The 25,124-nt window shown below is 41.1% G+C and overlaps 1 protein-coding gene across 6 annotated transcripts in view; it reads right to left on the bottom strand.

The window, feature by feature from the left end:
• Positions 1-9: 9 nt before the first annotated feature.
• The window catches only part of lrba (LPS responsive beige-like anchor protein), a 187,550-nt gene continuing 162,435 nt past the window's right edge, over positions 10-25,124 (bottom strand). For 5 of the 6 annotated variants that reach the window (XM_046047467.1, XM_046047463.1, XM_046047465.1 and 2 more), the window contains 9 exons: positions 19,160-19,249; positions 17,344-17,521; positions 16,093-16,158; positions 14,217-14,372; positions 11,826-11,993; positions 7,505-7,606; positions 7,151-7,347; positions 2,565-2,716; positions 10-1,405 (listed from right to left, as the gene is read on the bottom strand). In XM_046047467.1, coding sequence (XP_045903423.1) covers positions 1,315-1,405; positions 2,565-2,716; positions 7,151-7,347; positions 7,505-7,606; positions 11,826-11,993; positions 14,217-14,372; positions 16,093-16,158; positions 17,344-17,521; positions 19,160-19,249 — 1,200 coding nt within the window. In that variant the 3' untranslated portion in view covers positions 10-1,314. The remainder of the gene's footprint in view (positions 1,406-2,564; positions 2,717-7,150; positions 7,348-7,504; positions 7,607-11,825; positions 11,994-14,216; positions 14,373-16,092; positions 16,159-17,343; positions 17,522-19,159; positions 19,250-25,124) is intronic. The other variant, XM_046047464.1, reaches the window with a different exon arrangement.

Below are 25,124 nucleotides of genomic sequence, written 5' to 3'. Positions count from 1 at the left end.
TAAACAAAGTCAAGTTATAAAATTCAATTTTATTGTCAGAACTCAGAACACACACAAAAAAAATTGGTTGATAGATAACAGTAGTTCTCATAACTGGAGATTCAAACCACATCAAAGAACAAAACCTTAAAGGAATGTTTCCTCAAAATCGAAGATACAAGTGGACGTTTATTTTACTGAGGACCAAAGGAATATGTCTCATTGCCATTTCAGTGCTGAATCACATCTTAACATAATCACGCATCCTGTAATTTAGACTCCTGTGATGAAAAAAAAAAAAAAAAAAAAAAAAGCCGTCAAAGAACCTCAGGTTGAAATTTAGTGAAGTCCTTCCTTTCATTGCACGTCTCACTTTCTTGTTAGCTCCTTTGGAGACGGGACTCAAAGAGGACTTTAAACATGTTGAGCTGGCTTGGGCACTATGGATGATATGATTTTATTTAGTGATTTGAAAAAAAAGTGATCTCATGCACATGTTTTTCCATCATAGATATTAACCAAGATTCCCAATTTTAGAAAGAGTGTTGACAATTTGCTTATTCAGTCACTTGGGAAAGAAATGTTAAAGGAGTTAAATCCTTGACATAGTTTTCCGCCTCTACATAAATCTCATCTTTAACATCACTGTGTGGGAGTGGGAGTGAATGTTTTTGATGTTTTTGAAGTATTAAATGATAATGCGACTGCGCTGATATGTTTTATATGAGTAGTGAGCCATGCACAGCAATGCAATCTCTTAGCAAGCACAGAGGGAATGGAGAATTTAAATATGGAGGACTACATTTAAACAGAATATATAGATATTTATATATGTATATTCCCTTGTCGTTTATCCTTCTCTCCAACACATTTATTATTTATTCAAACATTTTATATCAATTGGCTGTGTTGCCAAAATGAACGGTAGTTTAATAATTACTCCCCACATACATACCCACCAAACAAAAAAAAAAAATCACTCACCCTAAAGCACACAAATATTTGGATTTTCTGAAGTCAAGAGAAAAGGTTGTCACTAACTCCCCACAAATCCCGTTTTTCTTTTCTGGAGGAGATGAAAATAGACTCTTACAGCTAAAAATAGATTTGTTTTCAACCGTACAGTAACATAACCCCCACCCTATGGTTTATATGAAAATTTTCTATCTGATCTACAAAATATAGCAATGCCTTTTTTAAAAATAGTTTTACTATAATAGGACAGATTTTTTTTTTTTCTTCTTCTTTCATTGAGATACATTCAGGATATAGACAGCAGAGTGCCTTTGTTAAGAGTTCACGAACTTCGTCAGTCAAGTTGCCGCCGCTGTCAGCTCAGTACCTGGTCTGGTACTCGTGGTGCCATCTGTTGAAGTCGTTGTAGAAGAGCACGATGCTTCCAGAGGCCATGCCAGTTATGATGCACCTTAAAAGAGTTATGAGGGAACATCATAAGATTCTGTCTACTACGTGTTTTTTGTTTTTAATTTGCTTTGAATTTAAATTTAAATTTGAGGCATCTCTAATGCGAAATCTGCTCAACAGGTGAGCTGAGTTGTAGGCAGTGGTGCAAAGTAGCTAAGTACATTTAGTTAAACCAACTCAAGTATGGTACCTAAGTACAATATTGAGGTAACTATGCAACAGCATAAAGTCAGAATCTGCTTCACCTCCTGCAGCTACAACATTAAAATGCTGCTTACTTAATGCATGTACTGACAATCACATTACATATATAAAGTATTTTCATTATGCGTTAATTGTTGAATACTTTTATATTTAATTGTTCAGTCTAATAAATGTCAGATATTAGGGAACATGCCAATAACCTGTTTCCTGTTGCTCAACCAACAGTTCGAAAGCCAAAGATATTAAATGTACAATGATATAAAACAGAGAGAAGCAGCAAATCCTCACATTTGAAGAAACAAGACACAGGGAATACCAAGCAGTTTATCCTTCATACACTTTCTAATCACATCAGTCCTAAATAAGTAGTACAAACAAGTACATTTTGCTGCAATGCTTCTGAAGGGAAATTTTGAATTCTGGACTTTTATTGCGATAGTGTACTTTGATATTGTGGTATTTCTACTTTTTACTTAATACTTCTTCAGACAATAGTTGTAGGCATTAATATTATTATTATTATTATTTTTTTTTTTTTTTTACAGCCAGACCAATAAAATGGCTGATATTAGCTTATTGGACATGTACAAATATTGGTGTAAATGTCAGCTGATGTCATTGCAGTACAGAAATGAGGTTCCAGGTTGGGGGTACAGCAGGACACCCTGAGCTGCAAGTTCAAGTGCAGACGTGACGTTCCTGTGAACTTCCTTTTCATTAAATAGTTTGTCCACCAGTGAGGACGAACACACAATTTTTTTCAGTGATAAAATGTCCCACTCTCTACTGGTTGCAGTCACAACTCTTTAAAAAGAAATTTAGGCAATCCTTATCAAAATATCATCAGGCCGTTAAATGAGATTTTTTACACTCTCAAATACTGATATTGTCTTGGCCCGAAAAACCTAAACCCTACTGGTTAGGCTATACTATTTTTGTGTGTATGTGTTTGTTACCTTTGGTCATGTGACATGGCCATAGAGCGGATTCCTGCGTCACAGCCTGGGTAGGTGAACAGCTGTTTGAGGTTGTGGACCTGCCAGACAGATACTACACCTCCATCACCGCCTGTGAGCAGATACTGGCCATCACGACTGAGAAGCATGGCCTGGCAAAGAGGAGAAGACAAGTTAATTATTAACACTTTAACGAGCAGGAGAATTGCCTGTTCACTCTTTAACAGTAACAGGTCATATTTGGAGTAGTTTTCCAATGATAAAGCATACTGCACAATGTGAGATGAGACAGTGACTTCATTGCCTGACTTGCTTGATCATCTATTATCTGTCCCTAAATGCTAAAAAAACAATTCTAGAAGCAAAGCTATTCCCCTTGGAACCACATGCATAAATAGTCTCCGAATAGTACTGGTGATCTGGGGCCAGTTTATCTCTTATGTCAAAGTAAAGCTCATACTGCGAGGTCATGTGATCCGACAAAAGATCCCAGGTCAGTGCCGCCATCCTTAGGGGCTTTCTGTACACAGACCCTGACTTGCTACAAAGATGGTTCCCCACAGTGAGGCTCTGAGATTTACTCGTCTCATCTGCTTTTCCTGCAAACTGTAACAGCTGAATGGGTCCCCCGGGAATCAGACATACACAAATCAGGTCGTGTGTTGGAGTCTATTATGGGCCCAGTGCATAGTGGCAGCTGAAACTGAAACAGTCAGGAGCATCAATCAGTGAGTAACCGTAGCTGCTGAAATGACGAGGCAGAATGTGAATTCCAAAAGCAGCAAATGACGCTAATTTAGAGTCGTTTTCGTTTGTGGTTTTATGACACCGAAGTCGGCCGTCTTTCGGCTGCAGTCTCTTTGCAGGGATTCAGCAAGAGACACTTCAATCATCAGCCGCATGTGTGTTGAATCAGGCTCATATTAAATGGAAAAATGAAACTCAAACTTCAGTTCTGAAGCTGGAACAAGTCATTTTCAGGAACTTGACTTGGTAAGGAAAACATAAATAACCCTTCAAGAGCAGTACACAGTGAATGGACGTAGAAAGAGAGCAGTCTAAATTAAGCTAATGTTTTGTATAAAAAACGTTTGTGGAATTTCCGACCACACTGTGAATTAAATGAGCTCTGTTTCTCATTCTCATCACTTACGCACTTAAGATGGGCACAAAACTTGTATTCGAAAGGCACTCACACAGACAGGCACACACAAAACGGACAAACAATGGTGCACTTGCGTGCTGCGGGGGGAGGCCTCGAGAATCAATCCAGGCAAATTCCCATGACAGATCATCATCCAAGATGGCTGGGAACAGAGCATGACTGAGTACAGCGCTGGCTTGATTTGTGTGGTGTGGGTCGTTTTTTTGTGTACAGTAATTGTCTTGTGCATCAACATTCAGAGTTAATCTGACAACAATGATAAAGATAATGCTCAATCCAGTCAATCATGATCAGTGCACTTAAACTGAAGTACAGTGAAAACAAGTAAATGGGGAAAAACCTGAGATTCATTTTACCTGCTATAAAAATGGCCACCTTTTATTGAAAATCTGTCCCTTTAAAAACATCAGTGATTGGATTTTTGGCCATTTGGGGAGCAGCAAAAACACAACACTGACATATTATCACCTTTATCGTTGAACAAAGTTGCAGACCTACACTCACTGGTCTCTTTACTAGGTACACCTGTTCAATTGCTTGTTAACACAAATAGCTAATCAGCCAATCACATGGCAGCAACTCAATACATTTAGGCATGTATATGTGGTCAAGACAACTTTCTGAAGGTAAACCGAGCATCAGAATGGGGAAGAAAGGTGGTGTAAGTGACTTTGAACGTGGCATGGCTGTTTGTGTCAGACGGGCTGGTCTGAGTATTTCAGAAACTGCTTTCTACTGGGATTTTCACGCACAAACATCTCTAGGGTTTACAGAGAATGGTCTGATAAAGTGAAAAAATATCCAGTGAGCCAAATTTGTGTCGACAAAATGCCTTGTTGATGTCAGAGGAGAATGGGCAGACTGGTTCGAGATGACAGAAAGTCGACAGTCAACTGAAATAACCACTCGTTACAACCAAGGTATGCAGAACAGCATCTCTGAACGCACAACACGTCGAACCTTGAAGCCGATGGGCTACAGCAGCAGAAGACCACAGCGGCTGCCACTCCTGTCAGCTAAGAACAGGAAACTGAGGCTACAATTCACACAGGCTCACCGAGACTGGTGACGCCTGCTTCCAGCAGGATAATGCACCATGTCACAAAGCTCAAATCATCTCAAACTGGTTTCTTGAACATGACAATGTGTTCACTTTACTCCAATGGCCTCCACAGTCACCAGATCTCAATCCATTAGAGCACCTTTGGGATGTGGTGGAACAGGAGATTCACATCATGGATGTGCAGCCAACAAATCTGCAGCAACTTCATGTCAATATGGACTAAGGTCTCTGAGGAATGTTTCCAACACCTTGTTGAAAGTATGCCACATACTTTCAACAAAGTAAAAGGGGGTCGATCCCAGTACTTGCAAGGTGTACCTAATAAAGTGGCCAGTAAGTGTGTCCACCTGAGGTCCAATATTCACTCTCCTTTTAGCTCTGCTTTGCTCTCAACTCCTGGGGGAAATATTTGGCTCTTTAGCTGCTAAATGCTTCACTGTGTTGGATAGTTGCTAACTTTAGCGGTCTGCTGTTTGATGCTGGGCATGTAGCGTGCAGTGGGTTTATCAAAGCTTGTTTTTTGCTGAACCACAACTGCCTGATGGGGCTGTAAACAAGGTTTCAGGAGTGGAAAGTCCAAAACAGTAAAACGTTGCCGTAAACCAAAACAATAAGCTGAAAAACAGTAATTTGATCCATTATTAATATAAAAATTATGACTAGTGCAGCCTAGTTTGATAACTCGACTTAATAAGCTGTTGCAGCTAATTGTTTCTTAGCAATATTCTGCATGTCAGATAGCATACTACACAATAATGTTAAGGTACAATATAGTACCTCTGTATCTACTACTGGAGTCCATGACCTTACTGAAGCCCAGCAGGAGCCCAGAGAACTGGCAGACATGTCAGCCAGGCCAGGTAGGAGGCTGCACACAGACATTATAAATCAGTCCTGTGCCACTGGGCGGTCAAACAAGATGGCCGATGGCTCTGTGGGAGCTAAGATGGCTACCCGGGCTCGGATGACTAAAAAATTACTCTAGCAGAAACACATGCACTTTTAATGCCCATATTTCCTACTACTTTTGGGGAACGGTGGGTGGATTTTGAGGCTGGGGAAGGTAAAAAGTTTAATTTATGGTGCTGTTAATCCCGCTGTTACACAGACGAAGGCAGTGAAAGAACTACTGGAATGGTTACACTGCCTGAGTTATACTAGTACTTAAAAGACTGTAATCCATTCAGTATGGCTTCTGTCACTCGATTCCGCTATTAGACTAGGATGCCGACTGTTAGCCCGTCATCTAACCTCTGACTCAGACCCTTATAAATTCACAGTGCAAACATTCTCTCTCACTCTTCCTCTCTCTCTCTCTAAGTGGATACTGCAGGCCAGGACAAACACTTATTTATCCTGGAGTCATACTGTGCTGAGGCTCCGAGGGCTGAGAAGATTGATTCCGGTATGTACATGAGTGCACTAAATACTTTTGGAGTCCCAGACCAGAGAGGGGTGGAGCTGGGGGGGGGGGGGGGGGGGGGGGGGGGGGGGGGGGGGGGACTCCCACAGCCTCAATCTAAGATGTTAGGACTTTCTTAATGCCATCTGACATGGCTGGAATTTACAGCAGCAGAGGAGAGCTGACAAGGCCGGCAGTGGCCCACACTGTTCCCAGGTCGCAGCTTCGATGCTTTAGAAGGACCTCTTGGAAAAGCATGAATCTCTCCAAGCATTTAAAACATCATTAGTTTCTCTTAAAGACCCAATGAAGTATTCTGCAGCATACAAAATGAACACTTTCCCAGTGATGTTAATACAATCAATCAGCTTTGTCTGTGTGTGCTCATTAATCACGCCTTATACAAGTTATATTTGTTGGCTGTGTGTAGGAGCAGGCTGGTTGGCAGGTTAGAAGCCTGGGCACGAGAGGTTTCTTAATAGGAAACAGGCGTGTGGCTGTCTGTCAGAGCTGGCTTACATTTCCCAGGCCAAACGGGAAACAAAGGGTCGGGAAACCAAAAGCAGTGGCCGCTATCTTGTGTCACTCTAACCACGAGGGAGGAAATGTGGGAAATGGGGAATGTGTCGTCCTGCGCTGGAGGGTAGTTAATGGTGTTGGTGTCCAGAGCTGACCACTCTTCAGGAATGTTCTCTACCACTGCCGCCGACGCAATTTGACCTGACAACAGAGCTGTGGATCAAAAGGACCATTTCCTCTGGTGTATGCATGAGAAAGGGAATAAAAGAGTCGTGAAGCCACAGTTCGCCCCGAAGCATGCCGACCCCTTACCTTTCTCAAATCTCAAACCATAAGAAAGCCTTTAATCAGTGGGAGGTATTTCTACAATGATGTGGCACAGACATACACGTGCAAGCAAGTGCACTTTTGCATGCATGCTCACGCAGACTTCTCACCTTGATGCTGTCTTCCACCTCCATGTGTCCCAGCAGTTTGCCATTGACACTGAAGAGACAAAACTGTCCCTTGTCGTAGTAAATCACACAGTTTCCCTCAGTGGAGGACTGGATGAGACGAGGCCGCAGGCAGCGCTCTGGGCCGTCCAGGGTCCGCAGAAGGTCCCCATTCATGGAATGGATCAGACAAGGACCCTCTGAACAAACATAAGAAAACACGATAAGTGAAGGTAGAAGATAAACTCGTAGTGGCTCTTATCAGGTGATTATTTTACTTTAATCAGTGTCTTATAGTTGTCAAGTACATACGTATATTTTGTATCCTATTAATAAAGTCTGACAGACAAAGCTCACCTTTGCAGCCACTGATTACGAGACCCAACTCGGCACACACACTTGCACATGTCACTTCACAGTCATGGCCCGTTAAGATGGCCCGCGGCATGGTAAACTCTGCTAGAATAAAACAAACAAAATTGTTTTGTATATTTCAGAGAACAGCTTCACAAGTAAAAAGGAATCACCACTTTTGGTCACTAGAGGGAGTGAAATAACTTGAACTTGAGATGAAAGCAATTCAATGTAGTAGAAAAGCATTATGAACCACATAAAAAGACAAACAATCATGTATGGAAATCAAAATGTACAATGTCAAAATTTATTAATTATTTCATCTTAAAGGAACTTTGTTTTTTTTATGTGAATATGTGCTGTAGGTTGTTGCTCAGGATTTGAGATTCTCATTCATGCTCCCTTTCTAGCACTTGTCACCCTCCGCCTCTCCCCATCTTTAAAACCTTCACTCCCTGACTGCCTTCACTGGATCCAGATGTTTCTGCACTACAGACAGCGAGAGAGAAAGAGAGCCAGCGGGAGCGAGAGTAAGTTATGGTTCAACTCATGAAGTTTGTGTGATTTTGTTTTGGTTTGAGCTGTCGGGGCAAGCGACAAAACAAAATCGCCTTTTTTTCTCCGTCTGTGTTCTCTGTCTGCAACCACATGCAGACTTGCATGGAGTTTGGACTTATTATTATCATTATATAATACTTTGACAAATATAGATTGTTAATTGCAGGCAGACGCTTTATCCAAACATTTCGTCAAAGTGTTCAACAGTATGTAAATATATGTAGGTGTATGCAAGTCAGTTGAGCCGCATGTGTGTACACATAATGACCCTGCACTGGGGCTGCATCCCTAAACTGGAGTGTGGAGTTCATTAGGGTTTCATGTCTCTGGGAGGGGGCCTTGACTTTAATGACCCCATCTTCTTTGCTGTCAAAGGTCAAGTTCAGCACAAAAAGAGGAAGACGGGACAACAACACAGTCCATGATTCATTTTTAAATACTTCATGACGCTATTTTTTCCAATTATTTTTTTGTATCAACTCCAAATGGCTTGAGGGCAATGTAATTTGAGTAAAATAGTTTCCCATATAACTAATTACTTAACTAACAGTAAATGCAAGTCATATACAATACTTTTTGTGATAAACTGAGGAAATTTCAAGTACTTTTGGAAAAGAACAGTAGTTTCTTGCTGACTTGGGCAAAGTATCAAGAGTTCGTTTCACTCTTTAATTCAATTATAAGACATAAAACTTAACACAGGTTCACTAATAAGACAGATACTTCCCCACCAAAAGCCACAGCTACTGTTAAACCTTAATTAGATTTAGTAAAAAGACTCTGCACAGGCCATGCTGCTCAATGAACCCCCTTGTAAAAAAGCAAACCAGGGGACAAGCTAAACTCTAGTTAAAGTCTAGCACATACAAAGAGGACGTCAGCAATGTTTCTAATCAAACAAACAAAAAATCTAATCCTTACATACAGTAATTAGATTACTACAGATAAACAAGGGGATACTTAAATCAGTAGATTCTGATGCATGTATTGTAACTAAACTTTTTTTTATTTACAGATAATGTGCAATTTATGATAACAAATAAAAACAAAACAGGAACAACAGAATAACTAATAACTAAAAAAAAACTAATAACTGACCACACATTTTCTTAATGCCAGTCGATTGTCTCAATTCCCTACATCTCTTCTGTCCACATTGTAAATACATACCAGCCTCCCTGTCACAACAGGTCGGCATCCTTAACGTCAACATTTCATTTAGTTAACTGATTAACATCCTCAACGTCACTAAAAGCAAACTTATGACCTACAAGCCTGTGGATTAAAGCATGATGTTGGATTTTGCTCAAAGAAGATCAATAAAGCTGATATATTGGTGTATCAGTTAACCTTTTGAGCCTCTACCTGCCATTTGGTTTGAATTAGCGCCACATCTGATTACAATCTTATACCTGTATATGACTGAAGCTGGGACACTGAGGAGGGTATCATCTATCTAGGCAAGTGTGGACAAGGGGTGTGTGTATGTGTGTGTGTGTGTGTGTGTGTGCAGATGGACTTGATCCAAAAGCCAGTTCCAGCTTGGACCCTGTTAAAAGTACGTAAAATCGCCAGATTTTTTATGTTCTTCCTCTTTTTTTATTGTCAAAGAGTAATGTACAAAGCATTGAAGTATCCACTTAGCTAAAATGCAAATGAGTATTACACTGTTAAGTATTTGGATGTCAATATTTGAGTTTTAGTCATTATGTTCAGTTGTTTGATCTTTCTTGCTCAAAAGCTGTTGCAAGCTAAACCTTTAACAAGGGATTAATGAGATTTAGAATTTCACGAGCAGATTTGATACCGAATCCAGATTCAATTAAAGAGTTTGTTACTGAACCACAAACATATATGTGCACAAGTGTGTATGTCTGTTTCTGATGTATACAGTATAAAGATAAATACATACATACATGTGTGTATGAAAATGTTGTGCACCTGAGAAGTATCCACACCAATCACAATATCAGTTATTCTGAAACATCTGTGCTGAATTTTCCATCCAAAAATATTTTTATCTTCAATGTTCACTTTATTTAAAACAGAAATACATTGTAACGTAGGTGTCTCATTGAACTAATGTCCCGTCTCGGACCAGCAGATGGTAGTGGTGTCTGTGGAATCTCTCTGCTGCTGTGCAGGGCAACATATGCCTGCAGCTGGAACCAAGTGTGCATAGGTCAATGTGTACATGTGCATTTCAGCCATTGAGAGGCATTTGTGGCAAGCTTATTAAGTGTTAGGGATGTTCATAGGGTATTATGGATGAAAAGGAATGTGTGTGTGGTTGTGTGTGTGTGTGTATACATGTGTTCTTATACGAGTATATGTGAAGACTAGCTTGAAAGTGTTTCGTTTTTGGAAGAGGAATAAAGAAATGTCTTCTGTCTGTATCTATTCTGTGAGTGTGTGTTTGTGTACACAGCAGAGCTTCATGTCTGGAAGAGCCTCCTGTGGTCTGGGGCAATGGAGCATCACATTGTGGTGGTGAGGGGTTGGGATGACGACTGCTTTGTCTGCTCCTTTAGCTACAACGTGGTAACTGCACTGAGCCGACTGAGGTTGACACACACGACTGACACACACATTGACTGACACACACATGCTTATGCGAACATGTGCAGCACATGTATCAGTACGTACACAAAGAACTCCCTTGGGCATATAACAATTTTACATTTTTTTTTCTAAGAAAATATCCAGTTATTGTTATACTTAAGTAAAATATCAGTATTGTTTCAGTTATGTTAACAACAACTTTTTGAGGATAATCAAAATAAGACCATAAAGTGTTGCAGAAACGTCAGCTATTGGAATAAAATCTATGTGCAATATTCATCACCACAAAGTGCTCCTGCTTTCTGACATGTCATAATAGTTATGTTCTCTGTTGAGTAAAATAAAGCAATCAAAATGAGAAAAGCCTGATTTGAAATTGGTACACACACACAATTAAAATGTGGTTTACGTCAAATCACATTTTTCAAAATATTGATCCTTTTCTTAAGAAAAGTTTGAAAATCCCTGTGAATTAACTTTTGGGAATTAGAAAACATTTGTCTTGTCTCCAACATGCCACTTTTGAGTTAAGTGACAATCATGTATGCTCTGTCCTTTAAATCAAAAACCAATGTGGCTTATTAACCAAATCACAATTTGTCATAAATTTCAGCCCATTTGTAATGGATCACTTTACAACATGTAGGCCAATCTAAGCTGACCGAATTAGCACCGAGCAGTCTAAGGGCTGAGCAATGTGTGTGCGATGCTTTGATCATGGCTAATGCCATATGTTATGGTAACGTAAGGGAGGCCCATGACATTTTTCACTTTTATCGACTCGAATGACCCCGTGGCCCTCGGATGGTGGTGAACTTTCATGTGCTGGTCGACGACCCCCAACATCACATTTAACGTCTCTAAGTGGCCCTCACTTTCACTCACATTAAAGACAGATTCTCTCTCTCTCTCTCTCTCTCTCTCTCACACACACACACTCTGGTCTCACAAACTCACACAATCTCAAACACATTATCGAAAGCTGCTCATGGTGCAATGGTGCTGCGAAATCCAATCTGTATGCAGGAGGCCTGGCCTGGTCAGACGAAACTAGTTGTTACTTTACAGAGGGAGGCCGTAAATCACACGGTCACAACTGTCTGGGAGAGTGAGCACTCAGAGAATACCCGTGTGTGTGTGTGTGTGTGTGTGTGTGTGTATGTGTGCGCGCTCACACATTGGGTAGGTTTGCCTGTGTACTTACTGCCTGGGTGCTCTCCAATGCTGTTGTGCTTTCCATTCCAGTACCACAGCAGCAGGGTGGCATCTCTGGAGCCTGAAAGGACGTAGCAGTCTCCTCCGATGTACGACTCAGAGCGAGCCAGACATGTCACCACGTCACGGTGCCCAAAGACTATCTGTGTCAGTTTGCCTGCAAAGGCCCACAAATATACACATATGTTCTTAAGAATCAGTAGTCATTGATAAACTGGATTAGACAAGAAAGAAATGATGCATTTATAAATATATCACAATGTTTGAATATTGCTGTTATACATATTTTCATATTGCACTTTAATAGCAAAAACTATTAGTATAAATGTGTTGGTAAATGCAGTACTTTGGATCTCCCCACTGTGTATTTGTTGATCATCTGCCTGCTTGGCTAGTAATGCTACAAGATCTATACAAGATCAGACGTCTACTAATTCCCAGTCAAGAATAAATATTTGTTCCAACTCTGTGTGTATTAGAGTGTGTGTCCATGCACATGCAGTGCGCTCCATGTATATATATATAAAGAGGCTAATTGCTGTCAGGTTTCCAGACCACAGCTCCACTGTCTAGCTGTCGAATACTCATTACGCTCCTCATAGTGTGACCTCTGCAGTCAAACAGTGGAGAGTTTGCAACACATGACATTTCTGCCTGGGTGTCAAAATCACTGTCCATCGGGTAATTAAGCTGTATCTCACTGAAATAATGAGGGTTGTTATGAAACTGGGCGAGCCACTGACTAAACTTCCAAAGAAGAACAGAGACATCAAAGAAATAAAATGTTTGACATCTTTATAAACACTGAAAATAAGTAATGATGGCTGAAGCAATAATGGCTACCATGCAACTCTTGCTGAACACATACTCATCTGCTCACAGACGCACACTTGCATGCACGCGGACAAATTAAATTCAATGTGTGTGCATGCAGGGGTATGAGGCTATGTGTTTTGTGCACGTGTACCAATCAAGTCTTGTAATTGATAAAATCCCTCAGTTCTTTAACCTGGGGGCTTTAGGGACCTCAGTGGCAGCTGTTGAGCGTGTGCGATTAAACCGTGTTCACGTTCCAGTCGCACACCCCGATGGCAGTCACACAATAGAGCTATCTCTGCGCTCCCATCCCTCCTTCCTTTCCTCCTGTATTAAAGACAGGGAGGCCCTGGCCTACAGAAATTGAATCGGAGTCTGTTGTATAGATGTGCGCAGGATTCTGAATGGGGCTGGGGAGAAGAGCTGAGGAGTGGGGTACACAGATTAAGCTTGAGACAGTTTCATTTAGGACCCCTGACCTGATAGAGTGTGAGTGTGAGCGTGTGTGTGAAAATGTCTGCATTGCATACGCAAGTATAAGTAGCAAGTCAGATACTCTGCTTAGGTGAATATTAAGATAAACACTATTTCAAAATATACAGGGTATACTGAGGTAAACATTATTTATGCGATTATTGTGATTATTCCCATAATTACTGTACTTAAAAGAAATCACACTGAACTCTACAACATTAGTACACAATACAATTGTTGAACTGTTACAAAAGAAAAGGAGAAAATAAAAAGAGCCCTATTGTAATTGTGTACATTTATCAACAACTTCACTGGTGCAGCTACATTACAATACTGTATGTTCATAGTACAGAATCTAAATGCTGCTAGTGGCCGCTAGAAGCTGCAATACAAGACCATAAAAAAAACACTTTGTTTTACCCTTGCTGGCAGTGGGGATACAAATTAAAGGTTTGTCCTGAGGATGGTGCTAGAGGAAAGGCCACAGGGTTCATTACCATTAAGAGGTTTATCTCTTTAATAGCATGAATGTGTTTATTAAATGTCATGGCAATGTGCCCATTATATTTTAATATTAGTGCAAGAATGTAATGTTTCAGAAGCACATCCTAATGTATCTCATTGGGTTCATGCCATTATGTGGCAACCCAGAGACAAAGCAGCACGTTCGACATATTTCCCATATGTGCCAAAAGTAGAGGCTATATTTAAATTGCAAGTGTTCAACAATTGCTTTTAAGTTTTTGTCTGTTGAGAGTCAGACATAAAAACATCTAAACGAAAAGCTGAGGCCAAGAGTTTAGTGGCAGAGAAAATGTGCATGTTAAGATTCCAAATATGGTTTACCCAAATTATATGAAATATGGTAACAACATGGTTGTCTTATTTTGACAAAGTTAAATATGAAGTAATAAATTTTGCAGCATGTAAATCCAGGGCTGCACTAATGCATGTATGGGACAAAATTGTTACGACATGATGTGGCATACTTTAAATACTGTTTAAAATACAGCTGAAAACAGAACAGCTATTTGTGATCCTGATCCTATCAGGGCTAAGGGGGGAGAAGTATACAATGACTGTACAGTACCTGAGTCAGTGGAGTAAACCCGGAAGCTTTTGTCCCAAAAGCCGCACAGAAGGATGAAGCGATTGTCTGCAGTGATGATGAAACACTGCAAGCTGATCTGAATGCTTTGATCCAGCAGGTCTGAGATCTGACGGCGATGACTGCCCACGTTACTGGCTGCAGAGGAGAGGGGGAAAAAATGAACAGTATGGATTGGAAAGGTGTAGATGCACATAGATGTATTAAATCTATGATCAAACATACAATTTACTGTTTACATAAATCAGCTATTTTTTTAAGAACCCACACTCTAATGCACTTCCACCATTTAAGTTTCAGCTCACAGTGCAAAGAAGATTTGTGACAGAATACATAAAACATCCTGGAGTTTAAGTTTACAGGACTTCACATTTTTCGTGAGAGTCTAGTCTGAGTAATGATGCATAGTCTTCACAAAATATGCACACAACTCAAGTCTGAACACACACTGCAAATTCATCTTGGTTGTGTAATTTAGCCAATTGGTGGTTAGAAATTTATTGACAGTCTCTCTTCCATAAGTGGTATCTTTTTTCTTTTCTAGAGAGATATGTCCATTGTGAAGTATTTCTTATTTGGTGGGGTCACGAGCACTGGAGAACAGGTGCTGGAGAACATTGTCAAGCAGGGAAAGTGAGAAAGTCCAGAGTACCTGCTACAACCAATATTTTAACCCATTTCTAACATTTCCCAAAGCCACAGCTGGCTCAACACTCATCCTCAATTTACTGTGTTTAGCTCAGACTCCTTCTGGAATGCAAACAGTGTAAATATATTACTGACAAGCACAAAAAAAATCCCCTCTACCTCCCCCAAAATACACACCCACAAACACAAAAATATATTATTTAGTGCATTATTAATGCTTTAGTGTTGGAAATGATGACACAATGTGAGATGGGAGAACACAACAATGTCAAGTGATAAAAATAAAACAAAAACATGAAAGATTTAGCATGCACTGAATGTATATATACAAATAACACACACTATAAAGTTATTTAACATGCACTGAATGTATAAATACTGGTGCACAGACAAATATTTATTTTATTCTACATGTACAGAGGGGCAGTAAAGGAGAGAAAAACTGTACGTGCAGATAAAGATGAATATGTGAGACTAAACCCCTGGTTATTTTCATTAGTCAAGCATGGGGAAAAAACACGTGTGGAAATGGTCTGGTGAGACTAAGAGTGACCACAAGATTCACGGAGAAAGAACAGCCTCCCTTGCAAATGTGCGTGAGATTGCAAGAGGCTGCAGGAAAGCGATGGAGGCGAAGGCGGGAGCAGATAGAAGTGGCTCTTCTCTCCCTGCTCCACCAGTGCATCTCATACATCACTGCAGCTCGGCACTCTTCTCCTGCTCATCAACAAGTCGTGAAGGATGAGAGGCGCCCATATTGTCCTGACAGACGTCCGCGCTGCATTCTCAATCACACATTATTACCACATTCATATTCATTTCCATTGACACGCGTCCTTTCCCTCCGCTCAAATTAAACCAAAGAGGATGCAGAAAGGGAGGGAGGGAGGGGACGATGGAGGGAGAAAGAGGGGGAGTTGATGATGAAATGCCGGCCTAGGCCACAGCTCATTGCATTCCAATTTGCATGCAAATGGTTTAGTGTGAGAGCAGGGCCTATATCATGAGGAGTGAACCGGGGCAGAGGCAGAGAAACAATTCTAATCTACTGTCCAGGGACACGGCACCACCGACTGCCATGAGTCACCAAGATGCCAGCAGGATTCATACACAAATCCACACAAAAATCATTTCATGCATATATAAGCTCACACTATGTAAAGAATACGTATGTGTATGAATTCTTTTACAGTCATAAGTGACAGCATACCTATCAGAGGGTCAATTTCCACAGGAAGTTGGTACTGCTGGTCCTGCACCGTTGAGCTCTGATGACCTGACAGAAAAGAAGACAGACTGGATTAATATTGTAATCATGTGGCCTTGTGAAGTAAATGCTGGCTTTCAGTTCATTATAACACACTGAAAATAATAACCATAAAGTCATAGTGTCATCTGCTGGCCCAAGAGTTCTCCCGCAGATTAGACACATGATTCTTTATGCTAACTATACGCTACAAAATGCTCAACAGTCCAAAACCCAAAGATATCGAGTTATTATATTGGATTAATCTGACCATTATTTCTGTGTTTAACTGATTAGCTTTATAGTCTATAAAATGTCACACATTTTACACTATTTCGCCGAGCTCATGGTGGCGTCTTCGCATTGCTCATTTTGCCTGAACAACAGTCCAAAACCAAATAACAGTCAGTTTCCAAAACTATAAAATAGAGAGCAGTTACATCTAACATGGAAGAAGCTGGCTTAAATAATTCATCTTACCAAAAGTGTTGATTAAGTTTGTGTTTTGTTAATTAGCTGCCTCTACTCTAAAAGCAAACATTTTCAAAAAATTTTCAAACATTCTTTTTATTGTCAGCATGCATCCTGTTAAAGAATTTATGTGCACATCCAATAAATCCATGCAATTAATGAACTACTTCTGAACGGCACACATCTTGTTTATTATACCAGCTCACTAAACCAATTAGGTTAATCAGTCAGGTCTGTGGTGCGCATGGATGAGTTGAATTCTACTGAAAACCGATCAGTCTTCATCCTACCAAATTCAGAGATATCAAATTTAATGTTTCTTCTGGGGGCAGGATGGATGTTGAGTAAATAAGGTTTTGTGAAGCGAGAGGCTGATGTATGGAGGTGGACGTGAGACCTAATGCTGGCTGCTGCATGTGTCACATTTGATACTGCTATTCAGCAGACACAGTCAAGTGTCTCCCAAATCAACGTCCATCCTATGGAGACGAGATGGGTCAGTTCTTGGCTCAGTAAATTAGACACAAGTATAGGGGAGAGAGATGAGCCGAGGGAATCTGAAAATTATTCTGTGGTAGCAAAAGATTGTCTTTACCTGCCTAAAATACCCTTGAGGTTAAATCGGACGCAGAATCACAGTGGCATTAAATCACAAAACAAATTCTTTCAATTAAATGCACCTTTTAGATAGAAAAGAAAGACAACGATGTAAATTCATGCAAATAATGGACACAAATCTCTCACCTGCCAGGCCGTGCCACTTGTTGACGGCAAAGAGGCGGTTGGCGGTGACAGTGATGATGGCAGGTGACGTTAGACCTGGCTGGGTGTTGGCCGCTACGTGGGTCACAGGAGAGTTGGATGGGAACTTCAGCACCATGATAACATCCTGCTGCATCTGCTCCGTAAACATCAGCGGGCTCTGCAGGAGAAGATACTGTTCAGGCCCCCAGGACGGACAACGCCATGTAGGGAAGAGAGGGGAAAGGGGCCGAGATATGGAGCGGCAGACGAAGGGCAAGACAAAAGACGAGTGAAGCGGCCGGTGTTAGCAAGGGAAAAAAGAGAGGGAGAGGGAGGAAAAAGAAGGACGGAGAGAAAGTTAGGAAGCTTGAGCAGGATAGCAGTAAGCAGCAATTAAGCAAGGAAAAAGAGCTAGGTTTAATGTTTGCAAGAAAAAGGCAAGAAATCCCCATTGAAACAGCAATACAGGAAAATTAGCAATGGAAAGAATCTCAAAGAGGAAGAGCTTTATCAGTATTTTTCAAAAGAAAAATGTATAAATGAAGTGTTACTAAACGCAAGTCCCTTTAAAAGCAATAACTGCACAATTTTTTTGTCAGCTGACTAATGTAAAAATCTAATAATCATTTCAGCACTACTTCTGAGTTATACTGATGTTCACAACACAACATATACAGTAGGAGAAACCGACTACAATGCAGTCTTTCATTTCATTCCGATTTCATTGACCTATCAAACTGTTTCCTGCTTAGACAGGAGTTTATATAGAGCCATTTGCAGTGTGTTTGTATTAAGCAGCTCAAACACGGAGCCATTTTCCTCCTTGCGTGTAAAGAAGAGGAACATCAGTGTTAACATCAGGAATAGACCTGAGTAAATCCGGTGTGTCTGACAGCTAACCAGACGCACTGACAGTATCATTACCACCAGCATGGGCAGATGCCGACACTCTGACAACACACTCACATGAGGGAGGATGGAGAGAAAGTAGAGAGCAAGAACATGCAAAAGGAAAGAGAACAGGGAGTTCTGAAGGAGAATGGAGGAGGGGGGCTAGAAATGTGTTTGAAGTAATGGTGTCTGAATATTATGTTTGAAAACTATATGTGGTGGAGTAAAAAAACAAAAACATTTCATAGGAATTTGCCCATAAGTATAGAGGATTCAAAGCCCTAGCCTGAGTTAGTGTCTGAGTATGCATGTGTGCACTGGGTGGTGGTCTACAGTCAGCTGTCAGCGCCACAGGGACACCACACTAATAGGGACTCATGGGGCCTTGGTCCATCACAAGCAGGCACACTGACTGCACTCCTTGGCCCTTAAAAAGCAGTCACTTCAGGGCTGCTGTTCATTGCTCTCCTTCGCTGATCTCCTCTGCTTCCAGCTCAGGTAGGAAATCTGGCTCAGACCCAGGTTTCCAGCACAAAGCTGTGCCTTTCCCTGGCATACCTCTTACTAAACACACATGCACAGAAATGCCTGTGATCTTTCCCTTTCACACACACCTCGCTAATGATGAGGGAGGAGATGCATTCAAACTCAAGGCTTTATTTTCCCACAGTTATAGATGGATAAAGAAAAGACAGGAGGCAAATGGAGGATGAAAAGAATGAGTCATGAATTAAAAAGAAGAGTTATATGAAGCATGAGTGCTAACATCAGAGCACACCAGAAGTCAGAGAGACAGCATTAAACGGGTTGCACAATGGTTGTGCTGTAGCTGAGTTGGCTTCTGACCCATATCAGAGGAATGGTGGTTTATATGTTTTTGTATTGTAAGATTATGTGTTTGCGTGTATGTGTATGCATCACTCACCACTTGCATGGCTGAGCTTCGGGGTGGGTGTGGCTCAATGAGCAACTGGCAGGGGGTCTGTCCAAAACTCCTAATTTGAGACTCCACGGCCTGAAGGAAAAAGGAGAGGGGAAGGAATGGCAAAGAAAAGGAAAGGAGAATGACAGAAAACAGTGTTATTCTTGCAATGTTGTGCCTCAAAATGTGGAAGTCAACTAACAAGGTGCATAATGCAATAATGCCTTAGTAAAGAGGTGTATAAAGGTATTATAGCAAATCACATTAGGGCTGGGCAATTAGAGAAAAAATTATATCATGGTATTAATAACTTTGTATATTAAAATGGTACATCTGAGAATACATTTACAGTAGTATATAAAATAACATGTTTGTTTTTGGCTAATCAAGACAATTGAAAATCAACTATATTGATATAAAAATCCTGTACATAGATGTAGATATTAAAGGCCTAGATATCTGGTAACAGTGAAAAAAAAAAATAAATACATAAATAAATAATTATATATATATATTTCAGTATCAGTTATCAGTTTGTATGGTCGCCCTACCCCTTCTCACATGCTCACTAATCTAAGATGACTATGTCTCAACAAAAAGAAAACAAAGAGATGAATACAAAAGACACTTCAGCACAAATGTCATACATATAAACATACTTTCTCACTGTGACTCTCACACTCACACAGACACACACACCAACTTATCCTCCACAACCACACACAGAATCAGAGGAGGGCTGGGACAGGCAGGCATGTAGGCTGGTTAGGTGGTGTTAATGAAGAGGTATAGGACCATAAATGTCAGAGCAGACGCCGGCCGAGCAGCCTCTGGACATCATCACACAGCTCACTGTCAGGCCAACTAGCACGGGATGGAATACACCCACAGCGCTGCACAGACACACAGGCCTACACAGAAATGTATCCCAATACTCTACACTGTCATTTTTTTTCATTATCAATTATGTGTTTATTTTTTCAACATAGTCTGTAGAAGTCTTTAAAATGGTGAAAAATTCACAGGGCAAAATGCTTGTTATGTCCAAAACCCAATAGTATTCGGTTCACATAAATAGCATAAATAAAACTGAGATGCTCACATTTGAGAGGCTGGAAACAGAACATGTTTGTAATAAAACAGTTGAAATAACAACAAACATACTATTAAAACATGTGCTGGCAATATCAATAGAAAACAAAATTTCAAAAAACAACTCTGACAAATACAAAATACAGGATTAGCAGCAGTGGGAATTAACCCCAACATTAAACAGAAACTATGATAGATGGTTTTTAAAAGGGTCAGGCAGAGAGAAAATGGCCAACACAAAATTATGACAGACCTGTCAGTATGTTGGTGTGCACTGTGACTGGCTGTGTGGGAGTGACAGCTTGTGTGTGTAGGCTGAGACGTTTGAGCCTGACTTGGCGAGGCCTGTGAGAGTGAGCTCATGGCTGAGGCCTGCATATGGTATTTCCATGAGAAAAAAGGTTGGGAAGTTAGTCAGTGCTCATAGCCATTGTCTGAAACTAACCAGAGAGGCCATAGAGAAGGAGCAATCTCAACTGGCTATTAGACCGTTTCATTGCCAAGAATCATGAACCAAAAAATTCTACATATAGTATTTTTTTATGTGAATGTAGAACTGAGACACCAAGGAGATCATATCCATCTCACTCTCTCACTTTACAGTCAACACTCTCATTTTCAACGTTTCTTCACTCTGCTAGGTTTGCAAAATAATGGAATGGAATCAATGTCCACTTTTCACAGTATGATATGTTGCAAAAACACAAAGGGGAGCACCAGTTAAGTGGGCTGTGTGGCCTGGTACTGGCTCAACAGATTGGAAACTTTGAGAAGAGAGTTTAAAATGGTCTTCTTGTTAGGAGTATCTGTGGTTTCGTGTTCAAGCCAAAACTGCATTTACTGTACGTTGACCTAAACACATACATGTGTGCAAGCATACTAGTCCTGAAAGACATGCTTCCATGATCCAGTATTGTGGGTATATCAAGGCTGGTGTGTTAAGACGAATTAAAATGTTTTTAAATAAAAGGCCCTCTGTTCATTCAATGATATCACGGACCAAAACACCACAGTACGTGACCTCATTACAGATCATGACGGAAAATCTTAACATTTTCCATCTTGTCGACGGTTATTCCGTTAGTGAGAGGACACTAGTGCATCATTCAAGGTCAAAGTGCCTCCCCTCTCCTCTGCCTATAGAGTGGAGCATTTTGCTTAAGCTAATGTGAGGAAGACACGCCTCAAAGCCACTCAACCTATCTTCATTAAGTTCAGCTCTGACATTTATGAGGCGGTGGCACACTGGAAAGTGGCTCAGTCTAGGTCAGCATGTCCTATCCCTATATGCCAATGCAATGCTCAGGTGATTATATGAGGGGCCACCCAAAAGGCCAATCTCTTTTGGGGGCGCTGGCCCGTGTCTGATGAAGGTTTTCTATATTCTATACATTTAAATGGCCGAGACGCCCTCGGCTTAGATGTCCCAGCCCGCCCTTTGATTTACTCAGCCACTTGACAAGATGGATCTCCATGTAAAACATGCTGCTTTTATGCAAATCGACCCAACAACACTCTCCATGAATAGAATAAAAAGAATAACTACAATGGCCTTGTGCTGTTGACAAGCAGCATGGCTGTTCCTTTAGAAAAAAATTAAATACAGTGCAGGGTATATTGTCCAAAGAAAATAAACCTGTGGGCCTTGTGTTTGGTGAGTGACTTTGGCTGATTGTCAAAGCAGGTTCACTCACATGAGTATATTTCCCCATCTTCTGCCGAATTACGCAAACGCTGTACAATTCAGACATGTGTCTGTGTTTTGTCGCTGGTGTGAGAGGCGGTGGGATTTTCCATAATCACATGTGAAAGAGGGGAAGCCCTGTACAACGATGAAGAGGCAACACAGGGTGTGTTTCTCTTTATACACTGAGAGGCAACACAGATGTGCATGCATGCCATGCACACCGGTGCACACACGTTTACATGAATGCATCTGCACACACACAGTTCTCTTAGAGAGAGAGAGAGAGGGGGGGGGGGGGGTGGTTGACTTGCGGCGGAGGCAGGACAGGAAGTAATCATGGTTTTGAAAAACACAGCAGTGGTCTCCACAGCATTCCCTAATCTGTGCCGAGATATTCCAAACTCTCCCAGAACAGAAATGCACATATAAACACACAACCGTGTACATTTATGCTGCACACATAAATATACAAAGGTATACACATGCCAATGAATGCATGGATACATGTGTATGTACAAACATATCAAGGTATGTTGGTATGATCCATACAAATCTCTTGAGTGTGTGGGTGCGTAAGGGTTGGGTTGGAGTTAGCCGCTGCTAAACAGCGTGGCAGGAATACTGAACTCTCTACCCCACTCTACTACCTTTTCCGACCCAAATATACACACACAAACACACACGTCTGTGACCCATCCCGCTGACAATGAACAGCCCCAGGGCCTGTCCTAATGCAGCCTAACCTGGCCCAGACCACAGCTCAGGCTGACACAGTTGTCACTCAGTAATGGCAGACTCTGGGGACATTTTCAGACCCAAAGCCCTCAGTCTCAAAGCTCCTGTAGCCCTCATCCACCCCCAGTGCCCGGCCGTGACGAGGCCCAGGCCTGTAATTCTGTTTCCACCTTCTGCACAGACAGGCCATGCTTCCTTCCGCACAAACAGAGTTGAAGGCCTTGGCTTAGCTCACAGGGATAACACTACTTTGGTTTATTTTACTAATTAAAGCGCTCAGACTGAGGGTGTTTTTAAAAGGTGAAAGCAGCAGATTGAAAGTGGGAGGAGAAAACAAACTTTTTTTCATCTCTAGGGAGTGGAACAAACTTTGCTGCTTTATTCATATTTTACACATATGTGCACTGAAATTATTTACATATATATATATAAAAATTGTACATTTTCAACTACAATTAGTTTCAGTATGACACTGCCATATGGCCATGTGCAGTCTTTCAAAATATCAATATAATATTCAATTAAACTGTAATATGTTTGGAAAATGTATGTAAACAAACAACAGTAATTGAACTGTGCTTTATATAGCGCCTTTCAAGTCTTCAAACCACTTTACAAGTCACATTCACACACATCCATACACTGATGGCAAGGTGCCAACTGCTCATCGGAAATGAACTAATAATTCACACACACTCACCGATAGATGGCACAGCCTTCGGTAGCAATTTAGGGTTCAGTATCTTGCCCAAGGACACTTCGACAAGCGGGCAGGGGGAAGCCGGGGGTCGAATGGCCGTTTTCCCATAAAATCTAACCCAGTGCACACCATGTAAACACTTTAAACCCCAATGGGGTGTTCTAATGCTCTTTGCATTAGTCTATTTTATTTACTATAGTTATACTAACGTCAAAAAACAAATATTTAATGATTTATTGAAGACCATATATTCGGAAGCATGCATATCCAAAATCTGCATTATTGCAGTCATAAGCAGGGAGGCAGGAGGTGCCATTTTAATACCACTCAAATCACATGCACTGATGCCTCTGATGGCGACGTGTATGTGTGTGGATTTATCAACCCCACTGTCACTGGAACAGCTTGGCAGAAATAGTGATCTACCAGTGATCTGATTTTGTGGTTGTGTGTTAACCAGTGTGTGTGTGTGTGTGTGTGCGCGTGCGTGCGTGCGCTTCTGTGTGTAGCTAAAGGCCAAAGCACACCTGGATGGGAATTAGGGCAAATGAGGTAATAAATCATTGACCCGCCCCTAATGCCCGTGATGCTCCAGTCACTGAGCATGAAGGGCAGCAGAAGAGTGGAGGCACGAGGCTGTTTGGTCCCTTGATATAAGCCTACCTGGAACTCATCTCCATTTTGACCTCAGTGCTATGAGGACCGTTGCTTAAAGGATCATTCTTTAGTCAATCATTCCTAATGGTAATAATAACATTGTACTCCACTTCCATCTGATCTGGGAGCACAGCATTATTGATACAACACTGTCCAAAAGGGGCAAGAAACACAAGCAGTCAGACAGATCTTAAACAAACCCCAAAGGTTAACAACTTTCTGTTTTACTTTTTTAAAATAAAATGGTTAAGGGTATCTGGCTAAACTATGCTAACTCATGTTTCTTGCCCTCTTGCCAGACTCCGTCGTGGCAATGTCAACATGCTTCCGGATCTCAGCAATAGCCAATTGAAATGATGGCCAAAACTAGGAAAATATAGAAAAAGTTAAAATAGACTGGAATTATCCGGTCAGAGAAACCCTGTACTGCAACTATTCTCTCCTGACAAGAGTTAAAATAGGGAATGTGCCACTTTTGGCAATAGAACTTAGATGTCAAAAAAGGCTGATTGGAGCAGGGTCAATTGGCCTGCTGCTGGCTAGCTGCCTTTTACAGCAGATTGGTGAAGTTGTCAGGCTGGTGTTTGGCTGTGAGCAAGCTAGCTGTGTTTTTCTTTTCAGCACAGTGTTTTGTGTGGTTGCTTTCGGGCAGGCCAATGTAGCTTGTGTGTGCAGCAGTTCAAAGTGAGGAGAATGAATAATGAATGAAAGCCAAGGAGGATGCTTTAAGGCGTTAAAGTGGAACACTTGGTGGAGTGCTTTCAGATGCATCACGTAGGGGAAAGGCTTTGCTCAGCAATACCTGCCAGTAGATTGTTAGCTTAGCTCTCCCATGCCATTCTACAACCAATTTAACATGGCTAATGGTATCAGAAATATCCCTGAAACACAGTAGTGAATGGACAGATGCTTTTATAATATAGTCAGCTTAAGCATCCATTTGAGAATGATAACGCTCAAGTGTACTTACTGTAATATGGTGTTTTTCCCCTTACTCAGCATCATCTGCCAAGGGAGTTAAATCAGCTGTGCAGTACATACAGTTAATGTGTATTAAAATGTGTGTGCGTGTGTGTGTGCGCGCATGTATGCATGTA

The sequence above is a fragment of the Micropterus dolomieu genome, linkage group LG04, assembly GCF_021292245.1.
Source record: "Micropterus dolomieu isolate WLL.071019.BEF.003 ecotype Adirondacks linkage group LG04, ASM2129224v1, whole genome shotgun sequence".
NCBI classification, from domain to species: Eukaryota; Metazoa; Chordata; class Actinopteri; order Centrarchiformes; family Centrarchidae; genus Micropterus; species Micropterus dolomieu.
The sequence above is the reverse complement of the archived record's forward strand: the minus strand, read 5'-3'. Positions and strand labels throughout refer to the sequence as shown.